This window comes from Erpetoichthys calabaricus, chromosome 3 (assembly GCF_900747795.2).
Source record: "Erpetoichthys calabaricus chromosome 3, fErpCal1.3, whole genome shotgun sequence".
Taxonomy (NCBI): Eukaryota; Metazoa; Chordata; class Cladistia; order Polypteriformes; family Polypteridae; genus Erpetoichthys; species Erpetoichthys calabaricus.
This window is the reverse complement of record NC_041396.2, coordinates 295,874,876-295,901,869: the sequence shown is the minus strand read 5'-3', so window position 1 is coordinate 295,901,869 and position 26,994 is coordinate 295,874,876. Positions and strand designations below refer to the sequence as shown.

Here is a 26,994-nt window from a genome sequence, read left to right as displayed (position 1 = left end):
GCAGACTGTACTTCCTGATAAGACTCAGGTCTTTTAATGTTTTCAGCAACATGCTGGAGATGTTTAACCAGTCTATTGTAGCCAGTGTATTGTTGTATTTGTCATCTCCTGAGGAAGCAATTGGAATTCAAAAGTTGCACAGTGCCTGAACAAACTTTTCAAGAAAGCTTGCTCCATCACAGGGCTAAACCTGCCCACACGAAGCTCTTGTGGAAAAGAAGATCATGGCAAAACTGAGTGTCATCATGAAAATTCTCCTTCGTCCCCTCCAGAACGGGCTCTCTTGGGGCACTTTCAGCCACAGTCTCATTCCTTCACAGTGTACCAAGAAGCACCTCTGGGGGTCTTTCCTAACATGCTGCTATCTGGCAATTCAATGCTTTCTTCTGATATTCCAGACTAAATGCTTACACGCATTAAGTTAATTTTGCTATTCATGCACAATATACTTATTTTATTAAATGTATCTATTGAATGATTGTATTTTTTATTCTGTGAGTCTGTATCTTTGATATTTATGTTTCTGCTGTATAAATCTCAATTTCCCCTTGGGATTAATAATGTTTATCTAATCTAATTCAAAAATCAACCTTGCATAAGGTGCAAATCAGATTTCAAGTGTTCAACTATCAGAAGTAGCTACGAGAACTAACAAACTATGAAGTACCAGAAATGGCAAACTATGCAGAATGCTCTACAGACTAACTCCAGTTACTCATAGTAACAAATGTAAGTGTGAAATGTATAACTTTACAACATTTAAATACATAAACACATATTTCAAGATTAATCAAACAATAAAACAGAATGCAATCTTAATAGTTTAAATATAAATACAGTCAGGCTAATGCATCCCTCTTATCATAAGGTCTAAGATTGGCTAGATGACAATGGAAGAGAAGAAAACAAAAAATTCCAGTTGACAGTATTATTGGAGAAGATAAACCCCTGAAAGGTTCATGACAGTTTACAAAAGGCAAAATCATATTTTTGCTACTCTAAATAAACAGGATGTCGTGACACTTCCAGGCATGCTGTAACCTCATAAGCACATACTGAAGTAAACAAATATAAAAAAATTCCTAAAAAACCTGTAAGAGATAAATACAATGGCTCTAATGCCTACATTCACTCAAACCCTACAACCCCAACATGACCTAGTCTACACAATGAACCAACCTACTTTTGGGAATACTCAAGGTTCAATAAAAATCTGTTTATAATGATGTGTAGCATATTAGTGGCTTGCCTTCGGATTCTTTATCTTTTGAAACTAAATCTATGCTCTGTAGAATTTGGAAAATTAAAAAAAAAATGAAAAAGCTTTAAACACTTTTCTACAGATTGGCATTGGATTTGCGTAAGAGACATTATAGAACACTACATTTATCTGTATTGTTCCAAAAGTCAATACTAAGCCCTTACTTATTATGCCCAAGACAATGCTCCTTGCTTTCATTTCATTTAATGTTAATTAGCTGGAAACTTCCAAAAATAAAATCACCGTGGAAGTGCCATTTATGGTCATCCCTATTACTTGCACACTGGTGAAATCGTTGAATGAAGCCCACCTGGCCAGAAAGAAATGTTCCTTTTAGAAACAGTAGGAGGAATGGTACAAAGTGTTCTTTCTGAGTTGTGACAGGGCAGTGCCAACATGCAGAGTTTGGGTCCAGACCTCAGAGTTGAAAGCCATCTCCAATGAGAGCTTCAATTTGTGCTTATTAGGACTGAAAAATTTCCAAGAAAGTCATCTGACTTGTTTGGAGAGGGGGGAGAGGGGGGCGGGTAGTTGGGGATCCAAGTCTGCAGTGTTAGGACTGTGAAACAAAGACTACTGAACCAAGCCTGCATTTCACTGGACAAGCATGGATGATGGTGGGCTTTTGAAAGGCAATGCTTCTGGAAGAAATATAAAGCCAGTTCACAAACCAAAGGCTGCACCTACTGGATATTAACAGCTGAGCTGGGACACTATGGGGTCATTATTACCATGGCCTATACTTCCACAAAAGCAGTATCTACAAAAACTGACAGTTATCAGTTAGGGTTAAGAGTTGGGAAACCTAGGAGCATTATCAACTAACACAGTAAAAAAAACATGAAGATATTAACAACTTTAGAAAATGTTGTTATACACCTTTTGTAAATAAATGTAACTAGGAATTTTTAAATTGACACACTGTAAAGTCAAGCAAAATGACACCTTTTATTGGATAACTGAAAAGATTACAATATACAAGCTTTCGAGGCAACTCAGCCCCCTTCTTCAGGCAAGATGTAATCAAGATATATTGACACAAAAAAGATAGAAAATGTGAACTATCAGTTTGCTTAACTGAAGAAAAAAAAATAAAAAGGTGTTGCTTAGAATGAAAACTTTCAGTCAATGAGGTTATCCAGGACAATGATGGAACCCCTGCATTACAGTCATTATTACAGTTCTTGAGGCCCTTGTTTGACAAAGACACCCTGTAATAATAATAAAAAAATAAGGCTATGTCCACAACACAACATCCATTGCAGTGTTTTCACATTTTCCTACACAGAATGTAATACAGTATTCTAATATTAGGAGGGAAAGTGGAAAACTCATCAATAAAGCAACTGTATATTTAGAGATTACCAATGTCCTATGAATTATGAAACACCCTTGAAGTATTTCAAATTTTGATGAATGATAATTTTATAATTTGTCTGGATTTTCTGGTGTGGTTGTACACTGATTGAATGCTTATTTTCTCCACGAATGAGGAGGAACATATGCTACATATGTGACAAATAAGTTGCTTGCTCATGTTCAACAAATATCGTTTATATATAAACCTTAAGAAAGCTTTGACTTTCATGTCCTTCTTTCAAGGTTATTTGTTTTCCTTGGAAAAGTTTCTTACAGATACAAGTTAAGTGAAAATGGTTAAAATAAAACATCCAGTAGCTTAATCACCCAGATTTTCCTAATTATCCAAAAAAGTTACTATATTCAGTAAATAATTTAGCAAATCCAGCCTCCATTTTGAAGCCTGTCACAAGGCTGGATAAATGGGGATGGCTGGTGTCAGAAAAGGCATCTGGCTATAAAAATCATACCAAAACCCATAAAACATTGACCCCAAATCCAAGTGGGAAATAATGAAGAGGACGAAGAATAATTTATAACTTTCAGATTGCTTAACCTTAACAATGACTGTTTTATTTCTCTTTTCACTTTAAACATAAGTTGATAATGCTAAAGAGCTATGTCATACAAACATATAAATCAAATCAATCTGAGCACCCATATACGGTCACATTTTCAACTGCAGTTGAATTTAATGTGACTTCATGCTGTTTATATACTGTACTAGGGAGAAATATGCAGTCTGTCTTGGATATGGCAAAAATTAGAGATGGATAAAAGCAATGGAGCAAACTTGTACTCAAGTCATTGTTATGCTCTAGTGAACTGCTTTGGGGCAGAAGGGTGTGTGTGCATTGAAACTGGCATATTAGCAATGCAGTGGCCCACCTGGTCTTAAATAAAAAAAAAAGGTTTGATTAGACAGCACTTTGGATACGGAGTCTGTTTTGATAAACAATAATGTAAATTCAAAATAAAGTGATTAAGCATGTAACTAAAAGAATTAATTTTTCAGACTTTAATTATTGCCTATGAGTATTAAGGTATACCATTCCACTTCTGATAAAATATAAAATAAGTGTATGAAAATCCAGAGAACTGTGAAGAGTGAATAGCTTTGTGAGGCTTAGTTAAACAAAAGGGAAACTTTTTAAATTAAAACCAATTTTAGAATGTATTAATAAAACAAAGATAATTAGCTGAAGGAAAAAAACACAAGGTATTCTATCCCTGAAATGCTTTCAGTCTCTTAATGCCATTCACAACCCACACAGCACATTTTGTACCTTCGTCTACAAGACACAGATGCAGAGATGCCAGGAATCTGGCTATGGACTTGGTATGTCTGGCTGCACCCTGTGATGAACCTCCTCTCTGTTCAATTATGAGTGGGCATTTAGAAAGTTCTCTTTGAGGAATAAAAGGCAAAGAAAAGTGCATCTGCCAAACTGAGGCCACAAAAAAAAAAACACGCTGAATTTTGCCTTGGCTAGCTATCTCATAGGGAGGAGGCTGCTTTGGCATTTGGATTTGTGCTGTAAGCCATTTTTTCCCCAAACACAAGATGAAGAGATGAACATTTCTTTAATGCTTTACCACACAGCTCTAATCCTGTATGGGCTTAACCTGTTGCTTTGTCCAAAATTAATTATTGTATAGCATAGGAAGCACCAAGTTTGAGGGGGAAAACATACTTTCATTGAATGTGTTTACATGCTCATAAAAAAGAAAGAAAAAAAACAACATTAAACTGTGCAAAAAAAGGGGGATAAAACATCAGCAGCAGCCACCATGATTCCAAAAACAATCATTGAACCTGTGATAATTTTCTTGTGTTTTAAGTAACATTCATCCCTTTTTTACATTGCCAATCTAAGCCACTCTTGATTCACCGTATGAACACTACCCACTGCAGCACCTGATCACATGGTTTCAAAAGGTCTATAGCAAGTAGCAGGATTAAAACTAAACTGAAACTAAATTTATGGGTTTCTGTTACCAGATTTCATGTAGCACACTCTTTCTGTTTGGTTGGCATACTGGTATGTGTGTTTCTTGCCTTACACCTAGTCCTGCTGGGATAACAACAACACAGGTATTTTTAAGTCAATAAAATATGTATTAGGTTAGGTTACCTGTTACTTAAAACAGTAATCAAACTACATAACTCACATTACTTTTAACCCATTTCCCGCAACACTGCTCCCGAGATTGTATTGCTGAGCTTAGCACTGTACATTCAACTCATCAACATAACTTTTACGATTTTTGAAATATCGAGACAGATTATTTCAACCAAGAGAATGAATAAATCAATTTCCCAGGCGTTTGCCTCAACAAATTTATCTCTGTAAACACAGCGAGTGTGAAGCTAATACATGTGTAGGTGAGCAGAGTGCAACAGACATGCACAAAATCCTTAACTAACCTGGTTAAGGGTTTACATAGCTACAGAGAAATCCAAGTGTGTCAACCAGGTTTCCCTAACGAGATTAAGGATTTACATGGCATTTTAAAAACAGGTTTCTGTGAATAACCGGGCTATAAAAGTGCATGTAAGCACACTCATTTTTACTGCATTAACAGATTACAATGTACTGACAATTATGCTAACTGAGGGTACTACCATTGCATAATATGTTTTTACGTTAAGACAAGGGACAGATTTACTTCTCTACTATTTAATGTTGAGCTCTAAACATACATTTTAACACCCACACTTTGAGCACATAATGCAGTATTTCATGCTTTATCCAGTAGTACTAGGGTGTTGTACCGTGTTAGCCATTATGGATGTGGTGAGAAGTTCAGCAAAATAACACCTTTTATTGGCTAACTACAAAGATTACAATAAGCTTGCATATTGTAATGTTTCTAGTTAGCCAATTAAAGGTGTCATTTTGCTTAACTTCTCACCACATGCTTTATCCAGAAACTGTTGCCTACATTAGGAATCTTGTCCACAGTTCACGTTTTAAGCAAATTAAACATCAGATGAGCTACATCCGTGCATTTATCAAGTGAGTTGTTGTGTCAACTTTGAGCTGTATTCTTCTTACTGCAGACTGACCTTAGTGCTGAAAATTGATTTTGGTAAAGTTTCAGCACTACAAAGATTTGGTTGACTTTGGCAAAGATTTAATCTGAAAGTGCCAATCTAATGTTGCTAAATTTTTTCAAGTGCAGAAGAAGCTCAAGTTCATGTAAGTCTATTTAAAAAGGTGGAAATTAAGTTATATTATGGCAGAGCAGGCTGGCATCACAGTTAAAAGACTCCATACTAAAGTACAGAAATTACTGAAAGAAATCTGAAAACATTTTGAGCTGTACACAATGCGGCTTCCTGATGGTAAAGATGTTGGATTATAAAATACAAATTCTCAATTAGACCCCTATCACTGATATACTACATGGCCCAGAATGACCTGATTTTCTAGCAGGAGGTTCCACTGTACAAAAATGGTAACAACTGTTCTCATAATTTAAAAGTTGGCACAGATTAAGAAAAAAAAAAAAGCATCAGCCATCTAAAATCTGTACATGTACATATGAAAAATGTAATTCTCAGACAATATTGGAAATGTAGCACTTGGCATAAAAGTACTCAGGTGTCAGGAGTCAAAATAAAAAAAAAGTGGCGGCAGGTTATTTCTTAGAACAGATGGTGAGTGTCACAAGCTGCAATGTATCGTGGAGCACAATATGCAAAAGAGCACCTTGTGGACTGAAGCCTGAGCAGGATAACTCTTTAGTGCTAAGCATGTACTGACCATCAGTGCATCACAAATGTAAGCTTAAAGGACTACACCACACAAAACCTATACCTTTATGTATGTTATCTACAACATGTAGCTTGTAGTTACAGCCAAAAAAATTTTGAATCTAATGTTTCCATATAGAATGGAGATAAAAGTTTCTGATTGAACAGAAGTCTATGGCCACCAACACTGGACAACAGCAAACAATATCAAAATGTCTAAAAAAGTTTAATGTTACACATATCCCATAGTTCACATATGAAGTCCTCCAGTTGTATGTTCACAACTTCCCATACACATGTAGTTTTACTGCGGAGCAGGCTCATACACAAACAAGTATTTGAATTGTAGACCCACTTCATGTTATTACATTTATATTCATAGCCACAACTGGAGTAAATCGCGATTATTTAGCAGGAGTCTATGAAACTAAATGTGTGAACTGAACTTGTTGAAGCATCTAGGATGTGCACAAGTCTGAGACATATTCTGTTCCTGATAATGTTTTCAATTGCATTTCTTTAACTTTTAACCTTTATTTATAACTCTCAGTAAACTTTGCACTGCCGATATCATGTGAAAAGCAATGTTAGCCATTGAGTAAGCTGTTATTAGGATAGACTCATAACCAATGAATGAGAGGTGGGTGGGCAGGCCTTCGATTCAGATTCTTAGGTGCATCTAAACATATTCTGACTTAGCGTTTTCAGTAAGTGATTTATTTAACAGTATATAAAAACAACAAACTACATGAGGTAAGTAACATTAAAATATCACTTAAGGGTGAAATATTCCATTAAGGAATATTTCATGGCAAACCATTGCCTATGGGTGTTAGGATAGAATGAACCACTGAAGGATAATTTGCATGAATTAAAGGGTATCCCTGGACTCTTTATGATGTACCAGAGGAGGTAGTTTAAGAGGCTAGACAAACCCAGAAATTATTAACAATACAGCACAAGGCAAATGCAAAACTACCATGACTGCAGGTGTCAGGCAGAATTATCTGGATGTCTAAGTGACCCAAACCAGTTTACCTGGCCCAGTGAGAGGCTGCTTACTACTTTATTTTTATTTTTTGCTGGATGCATTTGTTTTCCTCATCTGTTGTTAACCCTCTCTTTCTTTTACTGTATAATAATGCTGATAACTTAGTGTTTGTCTAATCACTTATTCCAATTTCTGGATTGAGAATAATGTTACACTTACGAAATTTACCAGCTAATGGTAAGATGTTGGAATTCTGCCTGCTCATCATGAGGTAAGGATGTAATGTGAATTAATAAGTGAATAAGCAAGTATTAATGTTTCAAGACAGGTTTTATGAATGTTAAAAACCTTACTCACCCTTCTGGCCAGGCCCAGAGCAATGTAGCACTTTTCTCCAGCATCAACTATTTCAACCTCAAAATAGTGGCTCCTTGTGCTTAGTGGGAGGCGAGCCTGAGCTAGACCAACATCCATGATGCTCTTCCCTTTCCCAGTGTATTCAAGTAGCTAGAAGTCAAGAAAATAAGCGAGAAGATGAATTACACAATGATCTCAGGCAAAGCATCAATGGATAAGAATACAATGAATAACATGAACAAAAATTTAATACATAAAAAAATACAATAACACAACCTGCTTAAAATGTATACACTACCTATAAAAAGTATTTGCTCACCTTGGACTTTTTTGCTTTTAATAAAAAAAAAATATATATTGTGGGAGATGGCCGGTCGTTCATCCTGGCCAATGCCCCCAGGCCACTAGATGGAGCCCTCCCTGTAGCATGGAAGTGCCCCAAAGACCAGCAGGGAATCATGGACAATGGAGTTTTTATTCTGAACCCTGCTGGACACCATGGGGCCCACCAGAGGACGCTGCAGGGAGGCTCAAGGACTTACATGTGACCTATAACCGGAAGTGTGTCTTAATTACCGTGACAGAGGAAACAACGTACTTCCGGGATGAAAAAGGAGAGTTTTCATCCGACCCGGAAGTGCTAACGAGTCACATGGACAAGGGTTCAGGAGCACTTCCGGGTCATGGACTATAAAAGACTGTGGGAAACCCAGACGAGTGAGCTGAGCTGGGTGGAAGGGTGGCAACGCGTCTGGGAGTGGAGGATTGATTATTGATTAGTTATTGTGTAGTTTATGAGTATTGTGGAGAGAAGGGTGCTTTGTGCACTTATTTGTTCAAATAAATACAGTGGAACCTCTAGATACGAGTTTAATTCGTTCCAGCACTAAGCTTGTATACCGAATTTCTCGTATCTAGAACAAACTTCCCCATTGAAAATAATGGAAATCCAGTTAATCCGTTCCGCACCCCAAATATATTAACATAAAAATCAATTTTCCTAACAAATAACACTGATAAATTATATACTGTAGTCTACCTTTAATAAATAACACTGGTAAATAACATTATTAAAAGAATCAAAACAGGTGTCCAAAGTGCAGTAGAGCATTCAATAAATCTTTAAATAAATGATCCTTAAAACAGTTGTGAAGTCAACACAGCCAACACAGGGCACAAGGCAGGAACCAATCCCGGGCAGGCTGCAATATAGTAAGCCTTATTGTACATCAGTCCATAATGGGGAAGAAATCCAGGAAAAAGAATGGGATTACCAAAAAGGAGCAGACCCTAGATGATGCCGCGCATCTATGAACATTCCTGACGGGAAGCGAAGAAGACAGGGCCGCGATTGAATGCTGAGAGGGCCCAAGCGTTACGACAGCGGGAGGGCTGTCGACTTGATTCTGACGAGAAGTCGGAAACATACTTCCCACCTGAGCAAGATGGCCGCGATGACGAGGAGTCTAGACGATCTAGGAGTCTGAAATTTGGAAACCTATTCGACGAAAATACAGTAATCCCTCACTTATCGCGGGAGATAGGTTCCAAGGCCGACCGCGATAACTGAATTTCCGCGAAGTAGGGACACCATATTTATTTAATTATTTAACGTGTATTTGGTCGTTTTTAAACCCTCCCTGTATTGTTTACAACCCACCCTTTACTCTATTAATAACAGGGACAACTTCTAAGTAATATGAAATCGGTAGATAAGTTTACACTTACTGTATAGCAAAGTACACGTAGCTATATATGACGTGATGATGGTGATGAATATGCTGCGCAGTAAAAATGATGACGATGAAGGTGATAATCCCCTGAATGCAGTAGCAAGAGCACGTTAATGCTGCATGAGTGAGATGAGACTTCCTGGTTAATGCAGCACTCCGTCGCTGAGCCAATCAGCAGCACACAGGAACTTAACTGCGTGCTCTGATTGGGTAGTTTCTCAGCCATCCGCCAATAGCATCTCTTGTATGAAATCAACTGGGCAAACCAACTGAGGAAGCAAATACCAGAAGTAAAAAGACCCATTGTCCGCAGAAACCCGCGAAGCAGCGAAAAATCCGCGTTATATATTTAGATATGCTTACATATAAAATTCGCGAAGTCGTGAATCCGCGAAAAGTGAACCGCGAAGTAGTGAGGGATTACTGTAGTCACGTGGCCTATCCCGGAGCAGGCTGGGGAAACCTAAAGGACTACAAACGAACACATGACCATGAGAGTTTCCTTCCATTCGCCAAAGTAGGACACGTGATATCTCCCAAAGGATTGTGGGAAGGAGAAGGTCAACGTTGTCCCGTAGGTGAGGTCGCCGTTTCCCCCAACGGAACCGAGCTCCCTGAAAGGGAAGGGGGAGGCAAATGAAGCAGCGCTAGTCATAAATAAAGGTATAGAAGGATGGGATATGACTGAACGGTCCGCCATTAAATTAGAAAAGGCGGATCGCAGTCGGCCGGTAGTGGCGCCCCGGACTTCTATAGTTCGAGACTCCAATTCCCAAGAGCCTCCACGAAGCCTGTCAGAGCACGTGCTCATTGGCTCCTGGCCGGTAGGTAAGAAGAAGGCCGAAGTTAACTTGCCTGCAGCCGAATTAAATAACTTTATGGACGTGCGGGTACTCGAAAAGCTAATCGAGCCCATACATAGTTTCTTACAGAAGCTGACGGTGATTCAGAAGATCGTCGGGGAACTGGGAGAGATGACCGAAGCGCCCATCCGGAAAGTGTATGAATTCCTGCGGCGTATAGGACGACAACCTCCCGTCTTATATGATTTGGCGGTACTGGTGGGTAATGGCGGTACCGTACATTATAAAGGGATGCAGTGTGATCCGGGCCCGCAATTAATAAGTAGCGGGTGCCAAGTCACTGCAAACCCAACAAGGGAATGTGGTACGATGACAGAAGGGGCGGTTGAAGCACCGATCGAACCAGAGCAGCTGAAAAGTTCTGTCTCTCGGAGCGATACTGTGCTGAAGATGCCACCTCTGGTTAGTTTAAAGTCAAAGGGTGTGCAGACAGTGAAAGGGCTCTCTTTCTCTAATAGAGAGACCCAAACTGTACACAAGCCCCAGATTAAACAGGAGATCCCTAAAATAAAACGGGGGTCTCCTGACAAGTTGGATAAGGGGTTGGAAAACGTAAGAGCGGCCGATAAACCCGTCTCAGTGTAGAGAAGAATGGAGCCAGAAGTACTGAGGTGCTTCCAGTCTCGCAGGGGGAGAATATCAAGGGGACCACAGCTCTGCTACGAATGCCGCAGGTCGGGCCATCTATGGTGAAGTTGTCCTCAGAGGACAGGGGATCAGAAGAGTTGGCGATACAACGTTCCCTCTAGGTTCTCCGGGGAGTCTAGACGACAAAGCCCAAGCCCGGCGTGTGGATCCTCTTGGAGAAAGACGTTCCTCTCGGGACTGGTTGCTCCGAATTATAATTCTTCGTTGGGTGGGGAATACTGTGGGAGATGCTGGTCGTTCATTCCGGCTAATACCCCCAGGCCACTAGATGGAGCCCTCCCTGTAGCATGGAAGTGCCCCAAAGACCAGCAGGGAATCATGGACAATGGAGTTTTTATTCCCAACCCTGCTGGACACCAGAGGACGCTGCAGGGAGGCTCAAGGACTTGCATGTGCCCTATAACCCGGAAGTGTGTCTTAATTACCGCGACAGAGGAAACGACGTACTTCCGGGATGAATAGGGAGAGTTTTCATCCGACCTGGAAGTGCTAACGAGTCACATGGACAAGGATTCAGGAGCACTTCCGGGTCATGGACTATAAAAGACTGTTGGAAACCCAAACAAGTGAGCTGAGCTGGGTGGAAGGGTGGCAACGCATCAGGGAGTGGAGGATTGATTATTAATTAGTTACTGTGTAGTTTATGAGTATTGTGGAGAGAAGGGTGCTTTGTGCACTTATTTGTTCAAATAAATATTATTATTGGACTTTTATCTGGTGTCTGATGTCTGGTCTGAGGGTTCAAGGGGTCGACAGAGCCTCTATTGTCACAATATATATAATAATACAATTTCTTGGTTTTGTGCTCTCAGTGTCCAGACTGTTGAAGAAACAAAAAACACAGAGCATTCAGCTACTGGGGATTTGATTCACTTGGACACCTAAGGCAGCGTGTGTAAGGCACAATTATTTGTAATGAATAGAGAACTTTAATTTTTAATCATGCTTACCTAATCATAAGCTCATGCTCTTTGTATATATTATGCTGCGCTACTGCAGTTTGATTCTAGAGCAGATTATAATGTTTACACTTGAGTAATTAAAAGTTGTAAAGTAAGCACCATAGGATTCCGTCCCAGCCCTTCAAAGCCAAAAGTACGCCAAAATACAGTACAGTGAACAACCCCAAACCTTTATTTCTGTATCATTCTCTATTTATCATACAATAACTTAAATACTCTCTAAACAGCTAGCAGTGAAGGGAAATGGAGGACCAATAGAGACTCATGCACTTGGGTCACATCAGATATGATGGAACATGTAAAAACTGTACATTGAAGCTTTGATAAATGGCAGACCATTTAGATGCCGCCTTATAGTTTTTTTTTTCTTATCACTGACATGCTGTGACTTTCTGGTGGTCTTCCTGAACTATATCATATTTATATAACTACTAAGTCATTTAGCCCATTACAATAACGGGCGCTAGAACAGTAGTGCATAAACATTAGTATGAACAGTCTATATTAAATGGCAAGGGACTTTGACCTCATTCTTTTTGTTGGTAGTATTTTTCTTTCTTTCAGCCTTTCTTTTGTTAATGGTTACCATCTCAGGGCACATTTACTCATGTCTGGGAAATTTAGTATCACCTATCAATCAAATATGTACATCTTTGGCATGTGGCAGGAAACCCATGATGACTGAAAGAACACGAAATACCCCAGGACGAAAATAATGAAGGATTAGAATAAAAATTAGCAGCTGTGAGGCAACGGCAGTAACAACCACAACAGTATGATCTTCTGATTTGTACTCACTTTGGGCATCAGCTAAATAAATACAGTAATCCCTCCTCCATCGCGGGGGTTGCGTTCCAGACCCCCCCGCAAAAGGTGAAAATCCGCGAAGTAGAAACCATATGTTTATATGGTTATTTTTATATTGTCATGCTTGGGTCACAGATTTGCACAGAAACACAGGAGGTTGTAGAGAGACAGGAACTTTATTCAAACACTGCAAACAAACATTTGTCTCTTTTTTCAAAAGTTTAAACAGTGCTCCATGACAAGACAGAGATGACAGTTTCGTCTCACAATTAAAAGAATGCAAACATATCTTCCTCTTCAAAGGAATGCGCGTCAGAGAGAGAGAGAGAGAGAAAAAAGCAAACAGTCAAAAATCAATAGGGCTGTTTGGCTTTTAAGTATGCGAAGCACCGCCGGACAAAGTACTGTAGCTGCAAGGAAGGGAGCAAGCATTTTTCAGCATTTTTTTGAGGAGCGTCCCTATCCTCTAGGCCAGTGTGCGAACAGCCCCTCTGCTCACACCCCCTCCGTCAGGAGCAGAGAATGTCAGAGCGAGCGAGGGAGAGAGCGGAAAGCAAACAATCAAAAATCAATACGTGCTGTTTGATCTTTTAAGTATGCGAAGCACCATGCGGGAAGCATATCACTTGCAAAGCAGCCACATGTAAGCCCAGCAAAGAAGGGAGCAGTATGAAGGTAATCTTTCAGTGTTTTTTGAGGGGCGGCTGTGTCCTCTAGGGGTGCAAACAGCCTCCGTGCTCACAATATATTTGAGGAGTTTTATTTAATACATAATACGCACTGTGGTTGGGTAGCTTCTCAGCCATCTGCCAATAGCGTCCCTTGTATGAAATCAACTGGGCAAACCAACTGAGGAAGCGTGTACCAGAAATTAAAAGACCCATTGTCCGCAGAAATCCGCGAACCAGCATAAAATCCACGATATATATTTAAATATGCTTACATATAAAATCCGCGATGGAGTGAAGCCGCGAAAGTCGAAGCGCGATATAGCGAGGGATTACTGTAATGCAATATAAATACAAATTTTAAAATGCTGGTATTTCCTTGTTTCAACAGTCAACACATATGATCATTTCAGAATTACCCATTCAGAATAAGTAATACAGTATATGCCAGTTAACTGAGCACACATATCTTTAGGATGGACACTATTGATCCTAACTGTTAATCCTCTAATGACTTAACCAAAGAAAGAAGAAGTGGGATAAATAGTTAAACTCAGGAATTTAAGGCAGGAACTTTCCACTAAATAAGAAATGTAAAAAAACAAACATCAGTGGTGAAAGTGCTACTGCAGAATCCAAATGGGAAAGAGAGAAACTTAGAAAAACAGTAATTAAGAGGGAATTCAAAGCCCTGAAGCGCATCCCTACACATTCCTGGCCAGTTGCTTCAACAAATCTAGTGTACTATTCTGCATGCAAAAGAGTAATATAAATTAATAGTATAAGTATAAATTTATAATAAGTATAAATTAATTACAAATATGATGAAGAGCATTAATCAATACAGTGGCCGAGTGTCGTACTCAACTGAGTGCATAATGTATAAAACACAAAATAATTGATCACACAATTATTCACCCCCTTTAACATGATACACAAATCACTGCAGCCAGCTGGTTTAAGAAGACACCTAAATAGGTGAATAGAGATCCCCTGTTTAGGGTTTAAATTGACTGAAAAGCACAAGTCAGGGATTCTCAAGACCTCTGAGAATTCTGAAGGAGTCGCAAGCTGCAGTGGCTGAGAGACTGAGCAGACAGCAGCTGTTGGCTGGGATCTTCCACGAATGCAGTTTTATGGGAGACCAGCAAAGGGGAACAAATGCACAGGATATCTTGGCTTGAGTTTGCCAGAAGGCACATGAGTGATTCTGAAGTCAGCTAAAAGATGGTTCTATGGTCTGATAAGACCACAATTGAGCTTTTTGACCATCCGATTAAACACAATGTTTCAAAACTGCACATTGTCCAAAAAATGCCATTGTGAAGCATGGCGGTGACAGCATCAGGCTGTGGGGATTCTTCTCTGAAGCGGGTCCTTGAAGGCATGTGAGGGTAGAGAAAAGAATGATGCAGCAAAATACAGTGAAATCCTAGAGGAAAACCTAGCACTATCTGCAAGAATCATGTGTCTTGGGAGATTTTTTTTTCTGGCAAGACAACGACCCCAAGCATAAAATCAAAACTACACAGGAATGGGTAGAAAGAGTTCATATATAAATCTAATTCAGAATTTGTGACTGTTTAATCATGATCACCATGAAACCTGACAAAGCCCAAGGATCTCTGCAAAGAAGAAGTGGCGAAGAACAGCAGCATCCAAATGTACAAAGCTGATAGAGAGAGATCTGTGCACATGGTCTCAAGGCTGTCAATGCTACAAAAAGCTCCTCTATTAAATACTGGCTTAATAGGGTGAACACATACACAGATGAAATATTTTATGTTTTATATTTGTAATTTAATGTAGAGAATTTTTTTGAAAATTCAATGACTGCATCCTGAGCAAGACTGAACAAATTTACTCAAATAAATTTGCATTTTAGGGAAACTCAATCCATGTAGCCTTCAACTTCTCCTTCCCGCCAGCAAGAAAACATTCCCATGAGATAAGTACTGGAGAAGAGAAATTTTTTAAAAGTTAAAAATCATTCAAAGCCCCTCAGGCAAACCTTTAAAACAGGCAAGGTTTAAACAGCAAGCCCTTCAATTATTTGAGGCAAACAATTGCCTTCATATTTGTCCTCTCACCCAATTAATTTTATTTGGCCAAAATGATAGCTAACAGTCTTCTCCCATCATTCAGCAGGTAATGAGCAACAACAACAAGGCACTGATATTTTCTTTCGGATTCTGACGTTGAAAGGTGCAAAAACCTAGCTATTCACTTGTGAGAGGATCATTCCCCGAAGGCAATTACAATAAACACAATCCACAAAAATAAATCAGACAACATGCTGAACAATACACCTGTTGTGCAGCAAACTGCGTCAGAGGTAACCGCAAGTAAAAGATGCCAGTCTTCGCCAGAGTGCCCTGCCAATTTTGCAGTCATTAATTTCTGAGATATGCCATAAATCTTTGCACCTAAATGTTGATTAGATCAAGCCCTTGTCTATAATTATCTATTATAAGTTAATATTTGGATGGCAGGCACTAAGTTGGAATTTGCTGCCCAAGCCCACCAAATCCCTGTCACTTCAGCTCCAGTTCAGATAAAATCAGACCTAGAGGCAGCAGTACACTGAGGATTGAAAATTAACTTCCAAAGTAGAATGAAGTGTGCGGTTAGAAACTCAGTACTGCCAAATGCCTGGGGGGACTGATTTTTTTTTTTATTATTATTGAATTTCTTCTGAAGATTGTTGCACTTATAGCTGGTTCATCATTAACACACAATGGGCCAATTAAAATGATGAATGAGCTTGTGTAAATTATATCTGTTTGAAAACTTGTAGAAAAAAACGTAAATGGGTAACTCTCCTCTTAGAAAATAATTGACATTCACTTGCCCCTAAGTCTTCTTATTTACTGTTCCATATTATTAATGTTGAATCATATAGTCATACAACATCAGGCCTGTTCCCAACCATGATGGCAAAACATTTGCGCCTCACAGTGCAATGGCACCTCAGCTGGTGGTGTAAAAAGGTTGGAGTGGCCTATGCAGCGACATAACAGATGGAGCTGAAGGATGTTGCTTAGTAAGAGAGAGCTCATATCTTCTAAGCACTTCTAACATCTATTAAAAAAGAGACTATGTAGTAAATGAACAGCAAAGTTAGCTGAGCAACACCTTATAGAAATAGGATGTTCAAGTCAACACTGAAATCCAAAAATGAAAGGACTAAGTAAGTATTTAAAAATGAAAGGAATAATTAAGTATTTGAGCTACTATGAAAACAGGAAATATTTCCCTATAGGTTGGTTATAATCTAATGTGAACAATGTCTTACTTCACCTCATCTACAATGAAAAAACGGAAACAATTCATCACAGCTCTGTAATAGCAGCAACTCAGATACAATGTAAGAAACTAAATAAGGCCAAAATTTCTAACTGTGATTCTGAAAAAAGAGGAATCTCACATGTCAAAAATCAATGTGAAAGGAAGAATTGCATAATAGATGGTTAGCTTGTATCTAAAAAACCAATATATAAATAAAACACATGCTATACTAAACACACTGTTTACATGGTAAGTAAGGAGAATGCCTAGGACTATATAATACCTTGTTGTCAAGGGTAAAGCTCTAAACAAAATGAAACTTTTTTTTTTTTTTTTTAAATATGTTTACTTTCTCAGATTCTTGTATTACATGTGTATGTAAGTTTACTTTTTTTTTTTTAAATTCCCATGTCATTTACAGTTTTAAGATAATGCATACTACTGCTTCCACTGTATTTATTAATATTTACTGATACTCACACAGCTATACATATATTGTTTATTGTCTGTTATTTTTCTTTGTAAAGCACAGTCTTGGAGATAAGCAAATAAGCATTTCACTATATAAATTGTATGTGACAGTTGTATCATTTAGTTCTGAAAACAAAATGCAAGTAATCATTTTTGTTATGTAATGCTAGTAAACATTTTCATACTCTTGCTGAATGCAGTTCAGAGTCTCAGTGATCATACACAGTCATGGGGCTTGCAGTGTATGCAAATGAAGGCTGCCACTAGAACAGCAGCACTAGTAATAGGGTATAAAGAGTGAAGAATGTGAAGTGTTTTGCACAGGAAAAAGACACGCAATTAGGGTCTAAAGAACTCTTTGATTTCATATACCAACTTCAAGCACCTCCACTCCTCAATATAACATACTAAAATATACACAGTCCGATCTCCAAGGGGGAACACTAGACTACAATGTCACACAGAATTTATAGTACAAAGGGGAACGAGACGTTGATAAAGAACACCTCCTATATGGTTTCACTTCAATCACTGGAATGGGGTGATATGTGGTGTAAGCTGTGAAGCGTAAGGAGAAAGGTCGAGTGAAGCTCTGGTAAGACGGGTTTTGCAATCAAGCTAGAGTCGGGCAGCCAGGGAGGGAGGGAGGGAGGGAGACAAACAGGAGAAGTGGTTTTGAGTGACTTCAGCAGTTTAAATACTAGTACAGCTCAGTTAACACCTCCCACACAACCAAAAGAGAATGGGGTGGACATAGCCATACCACATGCAATTTAGAACAGGTCATCCACCTGAAACTAAGCATGTTCAGGCTTAGCCAGTACTTGGATGCAAAACCAGCTAGGAAAATGCATGGGTTGTTACTGGAAAATGTTGGTGAGGCCAGCAGGGGGTGCTAACCCTGTAGTCTGAATGTAGATCCCAATGCCCCAGTGCAGTGATGTGGATGCTGTGCTCTAAAAATGTCACTATCCTTCAGATGAGACGTAAACCTGAGATCCTGACTCGCTGGGGTCATAAAAGATTCCTGGGCATCATTTGTATAGAGTAGGGTGTATCCCAATGTCCAGGCTAAATTGCCCTCTATGGCCTACTCATTCTGGCCTCCTAATCATCCTGTGTCTCTAACTGGCTCTCTCTCTCTTAGCACTTCACCACCTAATATCTAGTGTGTTGTGAGCGCAGAGGCACAAAAATGGCCGCCATCACATCATCTAGGTGGATACTACACAGTAGTGGTGATTGCCGTGGCTCCCCACTCACTATGAAAAAGTGGTATATAAATGTAAAGAATTATTATTATTACATACTGCAGATCACAAGATTAATTTTTACCTGTTCTGTTCTCTCTTGTTTTGAACGTCACTCTTTCACAAAAAGTTCTTCCCTTTATTGTTTACATTTCAGACTCCCATGTCTTCTTTTCTCTACCGACAAAGATGTCACTATAATACATTTATGGGGAAAAAACTAGTGATAAGTGGGGTTGTACACACTCTTCCTACTAGCAATTGTTTCAGAAACCTCCATACCATAGTGCAGTTATTTTGTTCTACTTCAACCACTACAGAAAATAACCCCCAAATAAAATGTTTAATTCATTTCACAACCAAATTCTACAGCTTCTAAATGACATTGCTGTTTGTAATAAGTTAAACTATAACATGATTCAGTGGTAAAAATTTACTGTCTGGCTAAGGGTAGGGTAAAAAAACTGATGAAAAACACAAAAAAAGTTATATTTGAGTGAACGATGTAAACAAATTAAAATGGTAAACATATTATTATTATTGGAAAAGCTACCAAAATTCATATTATCCCTACAGATTACCAGTTTCTATTCAAAAGAATGTAGTTTCCTCTAAAATTGAGTTTTAGAGTGACCATCAACAAAAACCAAAGGTAGTCTCTAATAAAAGCAAGAATTGATCAATGGCAGGAATTTGTTAGTCATGAGCAAATATATGCAGCAGAATCAAGATTAAACAACTCACCCCTGGTAAAATAAACTACAAATATTGTATACAGTAATCCCTCGCTATATCGTGCTTCGCCTTTCGCGGCTTCACTCCATCGCGGATTTTATATGTAAGCATATATTTAAATATATATGGCGGATTTTTCGCTGCTTCGCGGGTTTCTGCGGACAATGGGTCTTTTAATTTCTGGTACATGCTTCCTCAGTTGGTTTGCCCAGTTGATTTCATACAAGGGACGCTATTGGCAGATGGCTGAGAAGCTACCCAGCTTACTTTTCTCTTTCTTTTGCGCTGACTTTCTCTGATCCTGACGTAGGGGGATTGAGCAGGGGGGCTGTTTGCACACCTAGATGATACGGACGCTCGTCTAAAAATGCTGAAAGATTATCTTCACGTTGTGATCTTTTGTGCAGCTGCTTCCTGAAAAGACATGCTGCATGGAGCTTCGCATACTTAAAAGTTCGAAGGGCACGTATTGATTTTTGATTGAAAAACAAACTCTGTCTCACTTTGTCTGCTCCTGACGGAGGGGGTGTGAGCTGCCGCCTTCAACAGCTTTGTGCTGCGGTCCTTCACATACTTAAAAGAAAAACAGCCCTATTGATCTGTTTGCTTTTCTCTCTATCTCTGTGACAGTCACTGCTCCTGACAAGCACTCCTTTGAAGAGGAAGATATGTTTGCATTCTTTTAATTGTGAGACGGAACTGTCATCTCTGTCTTGTCATGGAGCACAGTTTAAACTTTTGAAAAAGAGACAAATGTTTGTTTGCAGTGTTTGACTAAAGTTCATGTCTCTCTACAACCTCCTGTGTTTCTGCGCAAATCTGTGACCCAAGCATGACAATATAAAAATAACCATATAAACATATGGTTTCTACTTCGCGGATTTTCTTATTTCGCGGGTGGCACTGGAATGCAACCCCCGCGATGGAGGAGGGATTACTGTACACAAATGTACTTAAGGTAGTTACATAGTACTTCTGATACATTCTATTAACCAACGGCACTATAACGGAGGAGCATTGCCTTTGAAAATTTCCCAGTGGAAAAAATAGACAGCTAGTTTCTTATAAACTGAGTAGAAATGGAAACTGAATCAATATGATGTATTTACCCAATGTGCAACAAATTTTTTTGTATCCGTGATTATTTCTATGTATTCTTATGTTAATACAGTGTTTTAATAAGCCAATGAATACTTAATGACCAGATAAGTAGCTTGGATATATAGATAATTAAAAAAAAATACTACCTACTGACTTTTTTGCAATACACTGTAGAAAATCTATTTCAGGGCCTAGTATATATGTAAATCTGCATTCCTGCCACATTTGGTGTAAGTTAAAATTTGTGACAGTGTATGAAGATCCAGTTTAAACTGGTATTTCCAAATACAAATGCTGGACAGTCTTCGACTGTCAAACATGGTGTGTTGGCAAGAAACCAAGACACCTTGTCCCACTAGCAAAATCTTGGCCCAAGAAACAAGTTGGGTCAGACTGGACTGTTGATATTCAAGGACATAAAAGCAAATGTTTATATATTTAGATTTAGAAAATTTAAAAATCAAACACAAGATCTGAGCTAAAAAAAAAAATGAGTAAACTATTAACAGACAGTTTGAACAAAGTCTACAAATCCACCTTTTGAGAACTGTAGTTTAAATGGTCATTTGGACATGTCACAATCAAAGCTCTCTGATATGAAATATTTAATAAAAAATAAGGATACTTTTCCAAGTAGTTACATAACAATCTTGATAGCTTTGATTAATTAAAATTAACCTTTGATTTAATTAACATTAAGATAATAAACAGAGGAATGTATTAAAACATATTCACAAGAAAAAAAAATTGGGAGTGGTCTCTCCTAGACTTTCTCATATACTCAGATATGGGGATGGATATTTGACTTGAGTAAACTGCAAGACAATGGTTGTATATTTATATTATGTACGTTAAAGAACCACCAACAACACATCAAATCAAATTAATATTATACTGAACAATTATTATAAAAGTAAAGTTGAATAAATTTGACTCTGCAGCTGCATGAATAAAAAAGCACCACTTCCGGTTAGCGGAAATAGCTCAAAAGTTAATAGAAATCTATGTTTTGTACCTAATACTTGTACGCAAAATTTGGTTGACCTAACTGAAAGCGTACTCAACTTATCGTGTTTACATAAACACACATACACATGATCTGACTCTAAGTAACAGTGCCAGCGTAAATTCACACCCGATCTGACGCTGTTCGTTTTCAAATAATATTGCATTAGTGTGATGATGTTTTCTAATTGGTACTATTCAGGTCATAAAATGATTTCTTCAAAATATCATATATACCTTCGTCTGTGTTGGGTTTTTTTTTTTTTTTTGACATCATACACCATAAGGTGCATAATAATTCTGCGTGAGCAGGATCACTCAAAAAAAACTGAATAAAAAAAATAATAAAGCGACGGTGAGATACGAAGAAGGCAGATTCACCAGTGTTTGTGTGTCAGCTTTTATCCCTCCAGATCACAGAATGTCCAGTTCCATTGCCTCAAAACACCACTCACATCTACAGTTATTCCCAGTTTCAAATAAAAACTAACAGCGTCAGATCCCTAGGGCGGTAGTATGTATCGTGATCGTGAATGAGAGAATAAAAGTGAAAAAAAAAAAGGTAACTTTTACAAGTACAGTACTATAAATGTACACGGTCTGTTACAGACGCAAACCAAATGTATGTGTGTACTGTATAATATTAACAATAAGAGCAGCTCACTACTGAAAACAGCAAATATAGGAGGCAGTGGGGATCGAACCAATGGACCCTTGAAGTCAGCAAATCTTACCGCTACGCCACAGAAGCTGTTGTAGTGTCCTTGAACCTTTTGTGAAAGCGTTTATTTGATCTTATTTATTACTAAAATATGAAAAAGTTTCTGTTTTAACAATGTGTTTACACAGATTACTGTAGAAACGGAACACACATGAAATGCATCCAAATAACGATCTATTATTTCCACTCTAAAACTCCAGCAGTTCACTCCCAGATAATCAAACAAGGCATGAGCTGGGAGAACTCAGTGAATGTTCTGCGACGGTGGGGGATGGAGTAGCAGGTTGCTTGCTGCTCATCTTAATCAGCACATTTACAGGACAAGACGCTAACGGAGAGGTGCGAACAGATTTAAGGTGCGCCGGATTTACGAGTTTTCTTGTAGGCTCTGGTAATTCTAGTGTTAAACTATAAAATGAAACAGGAAGAAACTTTAATTAAATCTCAGTAATAAGGCTGCACAACACCACAGTCAGGCAAGTATTTTACCTATAGGAGGAAACAGTTTCTTTCACATTTCAAGGAATGGGAAAGCAGGAAACAGCTGGAACTACATATCACTCAGATAAGTTCCTTGGCTATTCTTCAATATCTCTGACAGGAAGCGTAGGAACTCCGTGGCAAAAGAAATCATTTCCATATATGTCTCGGTAACACCACTTACATTTCAGGATAAATAAGAAATATTTCCACCTATCCAGCAGTTAGTTGAGCAGCTCAACTAACAAGAGGGAGGAAAGACACAAATATGCATCTCTGTCAGATGAGATTTAACTATAACGTTTGGGATCTGCTGCATTTTTCAGTTTTTCTACATCATCAAATTGCAGTCTATGAATACTTGCTTTGAGTGGAGAGAAATTTTCACCTCAAATTGTTCAGTTCCTCATGACTACAAACAGGGTAAGAGCATTTCTACATGCTCCATAGAGATCCAACAAGCCGTGGTATGAAGTGGCTTCTGTTAAAAGAGAACAGATTCCCAGTGCTAACCTATGGCTAAACAGATTTATGTTCCCTTTCAGCAGCTACACCCAGCATTGGTGCCCTGCACTGGAGATAAAACCAAGAGCTGCGGAAGGATTACATAGTACAGTACAGCACAAATAAAATGCAAGGAACGTCCGAGTCACTGGCAGGCTGGGGCAGGATATTCATAACCAGTGTCTTGATGTAACAATTGCAAGAAATTTATTTAATATTGCTATAAAAGGGGGTCGGGGTAAATATTTTGTATATCAGTAGTACAGTACTAAATTCTGGATCAAGAGACTGTCCATGACAAATTGATTAGATTTCAGTCACAAGGCTCATTTGGGCAAGGTTTTCAAAAATTCCAGAAAAAAAAAAAAATCACCCACCAGGTTTCCTTCTTGGGATTCAGTTACTGATGCAAACCAATACGGAGAGGCCTTTTTCTACTCCAATAAACAAACAGACAGAGTTTTCCTCTGTGGCTCCTTGGTAACATCCACAAAACACCTCCACACAGGCATTTCTACTTCAAATGCTCAAATGTTAGAAGGTTTACTTGGATTATTACTGAAGAATGGTTTCTTAGTGTAGTTATGTAGGTGTAATTACAGGGAGAAGAGCAAGGTTCCAGTGTATGTGACTAAGATATGCACTCCGCCCACCCCGCCTTGTGATGCTTTCCTTTTAAGAGAAACCTCATTTTCACCGATAACTTGCATGAAAAATGGCAGGAAGTGTAATCACACAACATACCCCTTCAGGGGGCTCTAGTTTCTGTTTCTGACACCTGGAGGAACTTTGTTTTAATATATAGGCTATCTTGTGGTGTTAGCCATGAAAATTGGGCATTCTCACACACTGCAATAAATCAGCATGTAAAAATCATACAATGCCTTTAGTGACAAACTCAAACACTGCATAGAAGAGTCAGAGTAAAACAATATTTAATGTGCAATGTTTTCTGAAGGGAATATTTGGCACTGCATGAAATAAAGACCTCTGACTTGCAAGCTTTAAGGGGACCATAGTAAAGGGAACAATCTCCTGACAAAATGCCGACTCTGTGCTTTAAAGCTTGCTCACTAACTGATCGGGTGGTCATTTTAATTTAAAGCTTGATATAAGGCAATGCATAGTACATTAATCATATTGAGCCTTACCTCAAATCTAAGCATTCCCCCTTCTCTCTCTCTCTCTTATAACCACTGGAAATGAGGCATTTCCCTCCAAAGCTGTTTCATCCAATATAATGTTGTGGTGAGTCGAAACCCATCCTAGCAGCCTGGACCTATAAAGGGCAATCGTCCACTGTAACAATGACTCAAGCAGAAGAAGCAACTGCAAACTGCCCCCTTGCTGAAACTATCTCAATTAAGGGTTCCCCTTGGTGAATCAAGCTCACTTGGAAACAGGAAAATATAGCCCCCAGCACAGTTGATCACTTAGGCAATCCACTGTGACCCGCTCGTGAATCAGTGATGGCAACCTGAGACCGATTGGCAACAAGCTGGGGCATGATCCAGTGGTTGAGAAACACTGGCTTAGGTGACCCACTGGAGAACCAACGAAGGCGACCCACAATCAGACAGTGGTTAGGAAACACTGCCTTTCACGGACCTGGTGTGCAGATGCTGAGACCTAAGGATCAGTTTGTGCTACTCCAAACAAGCCATTAAAGTGTACCTAACGAATGACCCATACCAGACCCACAGAGTCTCAATTTGCAATGACCTGTACACTTTGTGACTGACACATGGCCAAATCGCCAGTCCCAAGTGGAGCTGCAATTCAGACTGTAAAGTTATACTGCCATTGGTATAAGCCCCATTAGCATTTCTTCAACCCACTTCTGCTGAGTAATTAATTGGATGAAGGTACTCAATGCTACTGTGTCAGAGACATGATATGCAGCACTATTTATAATGGCACTCAGTTTTACTTTCATCCTCTGCTCCACTGCTATCTCCAGCAGATGGGAAGTCCCATAACTGAGTCTGGCTTTTTAATTAGCTTGTTGATTTGGTGGGACTATCTTGAAATGTTATTGCAGCATAGATTATTGCACTGGCCATCAGAGGTATAAAACATATAAAAGTTGTCACCACCCACATTGATATATCAGCAATACTCAATAGTGGCCCACGAGCCAAACCAGTGAGTAAAATTTTACTTGCCAGTTATGTAATCAGTTATTTTAATTAAACAGAAAAATACAGTTTTAATATTGCTGTCAGGACATTTAATAGCTACTGGTGAAAAAGGCATTAGGAGACAAAGCTGCAGAAATGCGCCATCTTCTGACAGAAAAACACTAAATTTGCTGCACAGACAGCTAGTGTAAAAGGTGGTTTTTGTACATGAGAGTAAATGTTAGAAATTAAACAATGAAAATTGGACATCCAATCCATTTCTGATGGAACATCAAAAGCAACCTTTTCCAATATTTTGTGACAAGGAAGCCAGCACAAGTTTAGTCTAAGAAATGTATATATTTTTTTAGAAAACAAAACTTCCACAGGTATTTTGATTACTTCAAACCTCTGTCCTGTATTTCTGTTGAAAAATTCCTAAGGACTTCTACCTGCAACTGCTGAGGCCAAATTTCAGTCAAAGATGGCACAGATCCAAAACTTACATCTTAAAAACAAGATTTAAACACAATGAACTTGTTTTATTTTACATTAATTTATTTACTAGTTTAAAAACAGCCACAGATTTCATATCAACCTATATATGCAACAGACTTCATCAAGAGTGTCTAACATAACGTTCTCATACATGAGCATCTCATGCAGACCCGGCATGTTGCCTTGACCTATCAGAATCCCACATTCAATAAGTATACTATGGATAGCCAAGGACAGATATCTTGCTAGATTGCTAAAACAAGTAGGTATAATTTTTGAACACATTTGTATCTATTCTAGGGCTGCGTGACATCTTAATATTCACATCATCACTTCAAAGCATCAACGATGTCCAATTCCATCGTTGTAGAGAGTTGGTCGTTGGAAAGATGCTTGTGGATTATGAATCCATGTACTGTGGAAAGCATCTACATAGGGTGGTGGGGAAATGGACATTTTAGCTTGGGACACAGGAGTTACTTTTGTCGTCTCAAAGATTGTTGCAAATTAAGCACACATATTGGTATTCAGCAATGTTATTACAGTGATTTAAATGTGTTGCTTTCCAAGTTCATTTAATATTGCTACAAATCTTGACTGGCACTAAAGCCTAAAATTAGATCTGTGTTATAAAGGGGATTTGAATATATCTCTACAACAGGAAATTATAAGTTATTAATTACTTTTACTCACTGAAACACAACATCCTCAGTTGTTCTTGGCTATGTACGAGGTGCGATCCAAAAGTTCTCGGAATGCATTTATTCTGCAGCCGGAAGGGTTTGGTTATTATCAATCGCCGCTAGATAGCAGTTCAAGTTGTCCTTGAAAGCTGTTATCATGCGTTATAACGTCAGCGCAGTTGTTTTTCAAGTCGCAGTTCTCGTTTAAACTTCGGTTGTGTCTGTGAAGGGTTGTTTGTAAAAATGAGTGATTTGAAAGAGCAAAGAGTGTGTGTTAAATTCTGTTTTAAACTGGGAAAAACAGCAAAAGAAAGCCATGAAATGTTGCAACAAGCATTCTATAGGGATGTTCTAAGGTGTTTGCGAAATTGAATTCGCCGAACACGTCCTCAGATATGGGCTGACAAGTCATTTCTTTTGCATCACGACAATGCACCAGCTCACACATCTCTGATTGTGCACGAATATTTGGCTTCTACAAAGTTTACTGCCATTCCCCACCCTCCGTACTCCCCTGATTTAGTGCCGTCTGATTGTTTTTTATTTCCTAAGATGAAGATGAGGCTCAAGGGACGCAGATTTGAGACGGTGGAGGAGATCCAAGCGGTAACAACCGCCGTCTTGAATACACTGACAAAAAACGACTTCCAGAGGTGCTTCGAAAGGTTGAAATCTCGCTGGGATTGGTGTATCAACTCAGTGGGTGACTGCGGTGGGTTGGCACCCTGC

General features: G+C 38.8%; 1 protein-coding gene across 1 annotated transcript in view; it reads right to left on the bottom strand.

Moving 5' to 3' along the window:
• spryd3 (SPRY domain containing 3) overlaps positions 1-26,994 on the bottom strand; it is a 136,497-nt gene that overhangs the window by 55,373 nt on the left and 54,130 nt on the right. Inside the window, 1 exon segment of the mRNA XM_051925083.1 lies at positions 7,729-7,878. Within this exon segment, the coding sequence (XP_051781043.1) occupies positions 7,729-7,878 (150 nt within the window).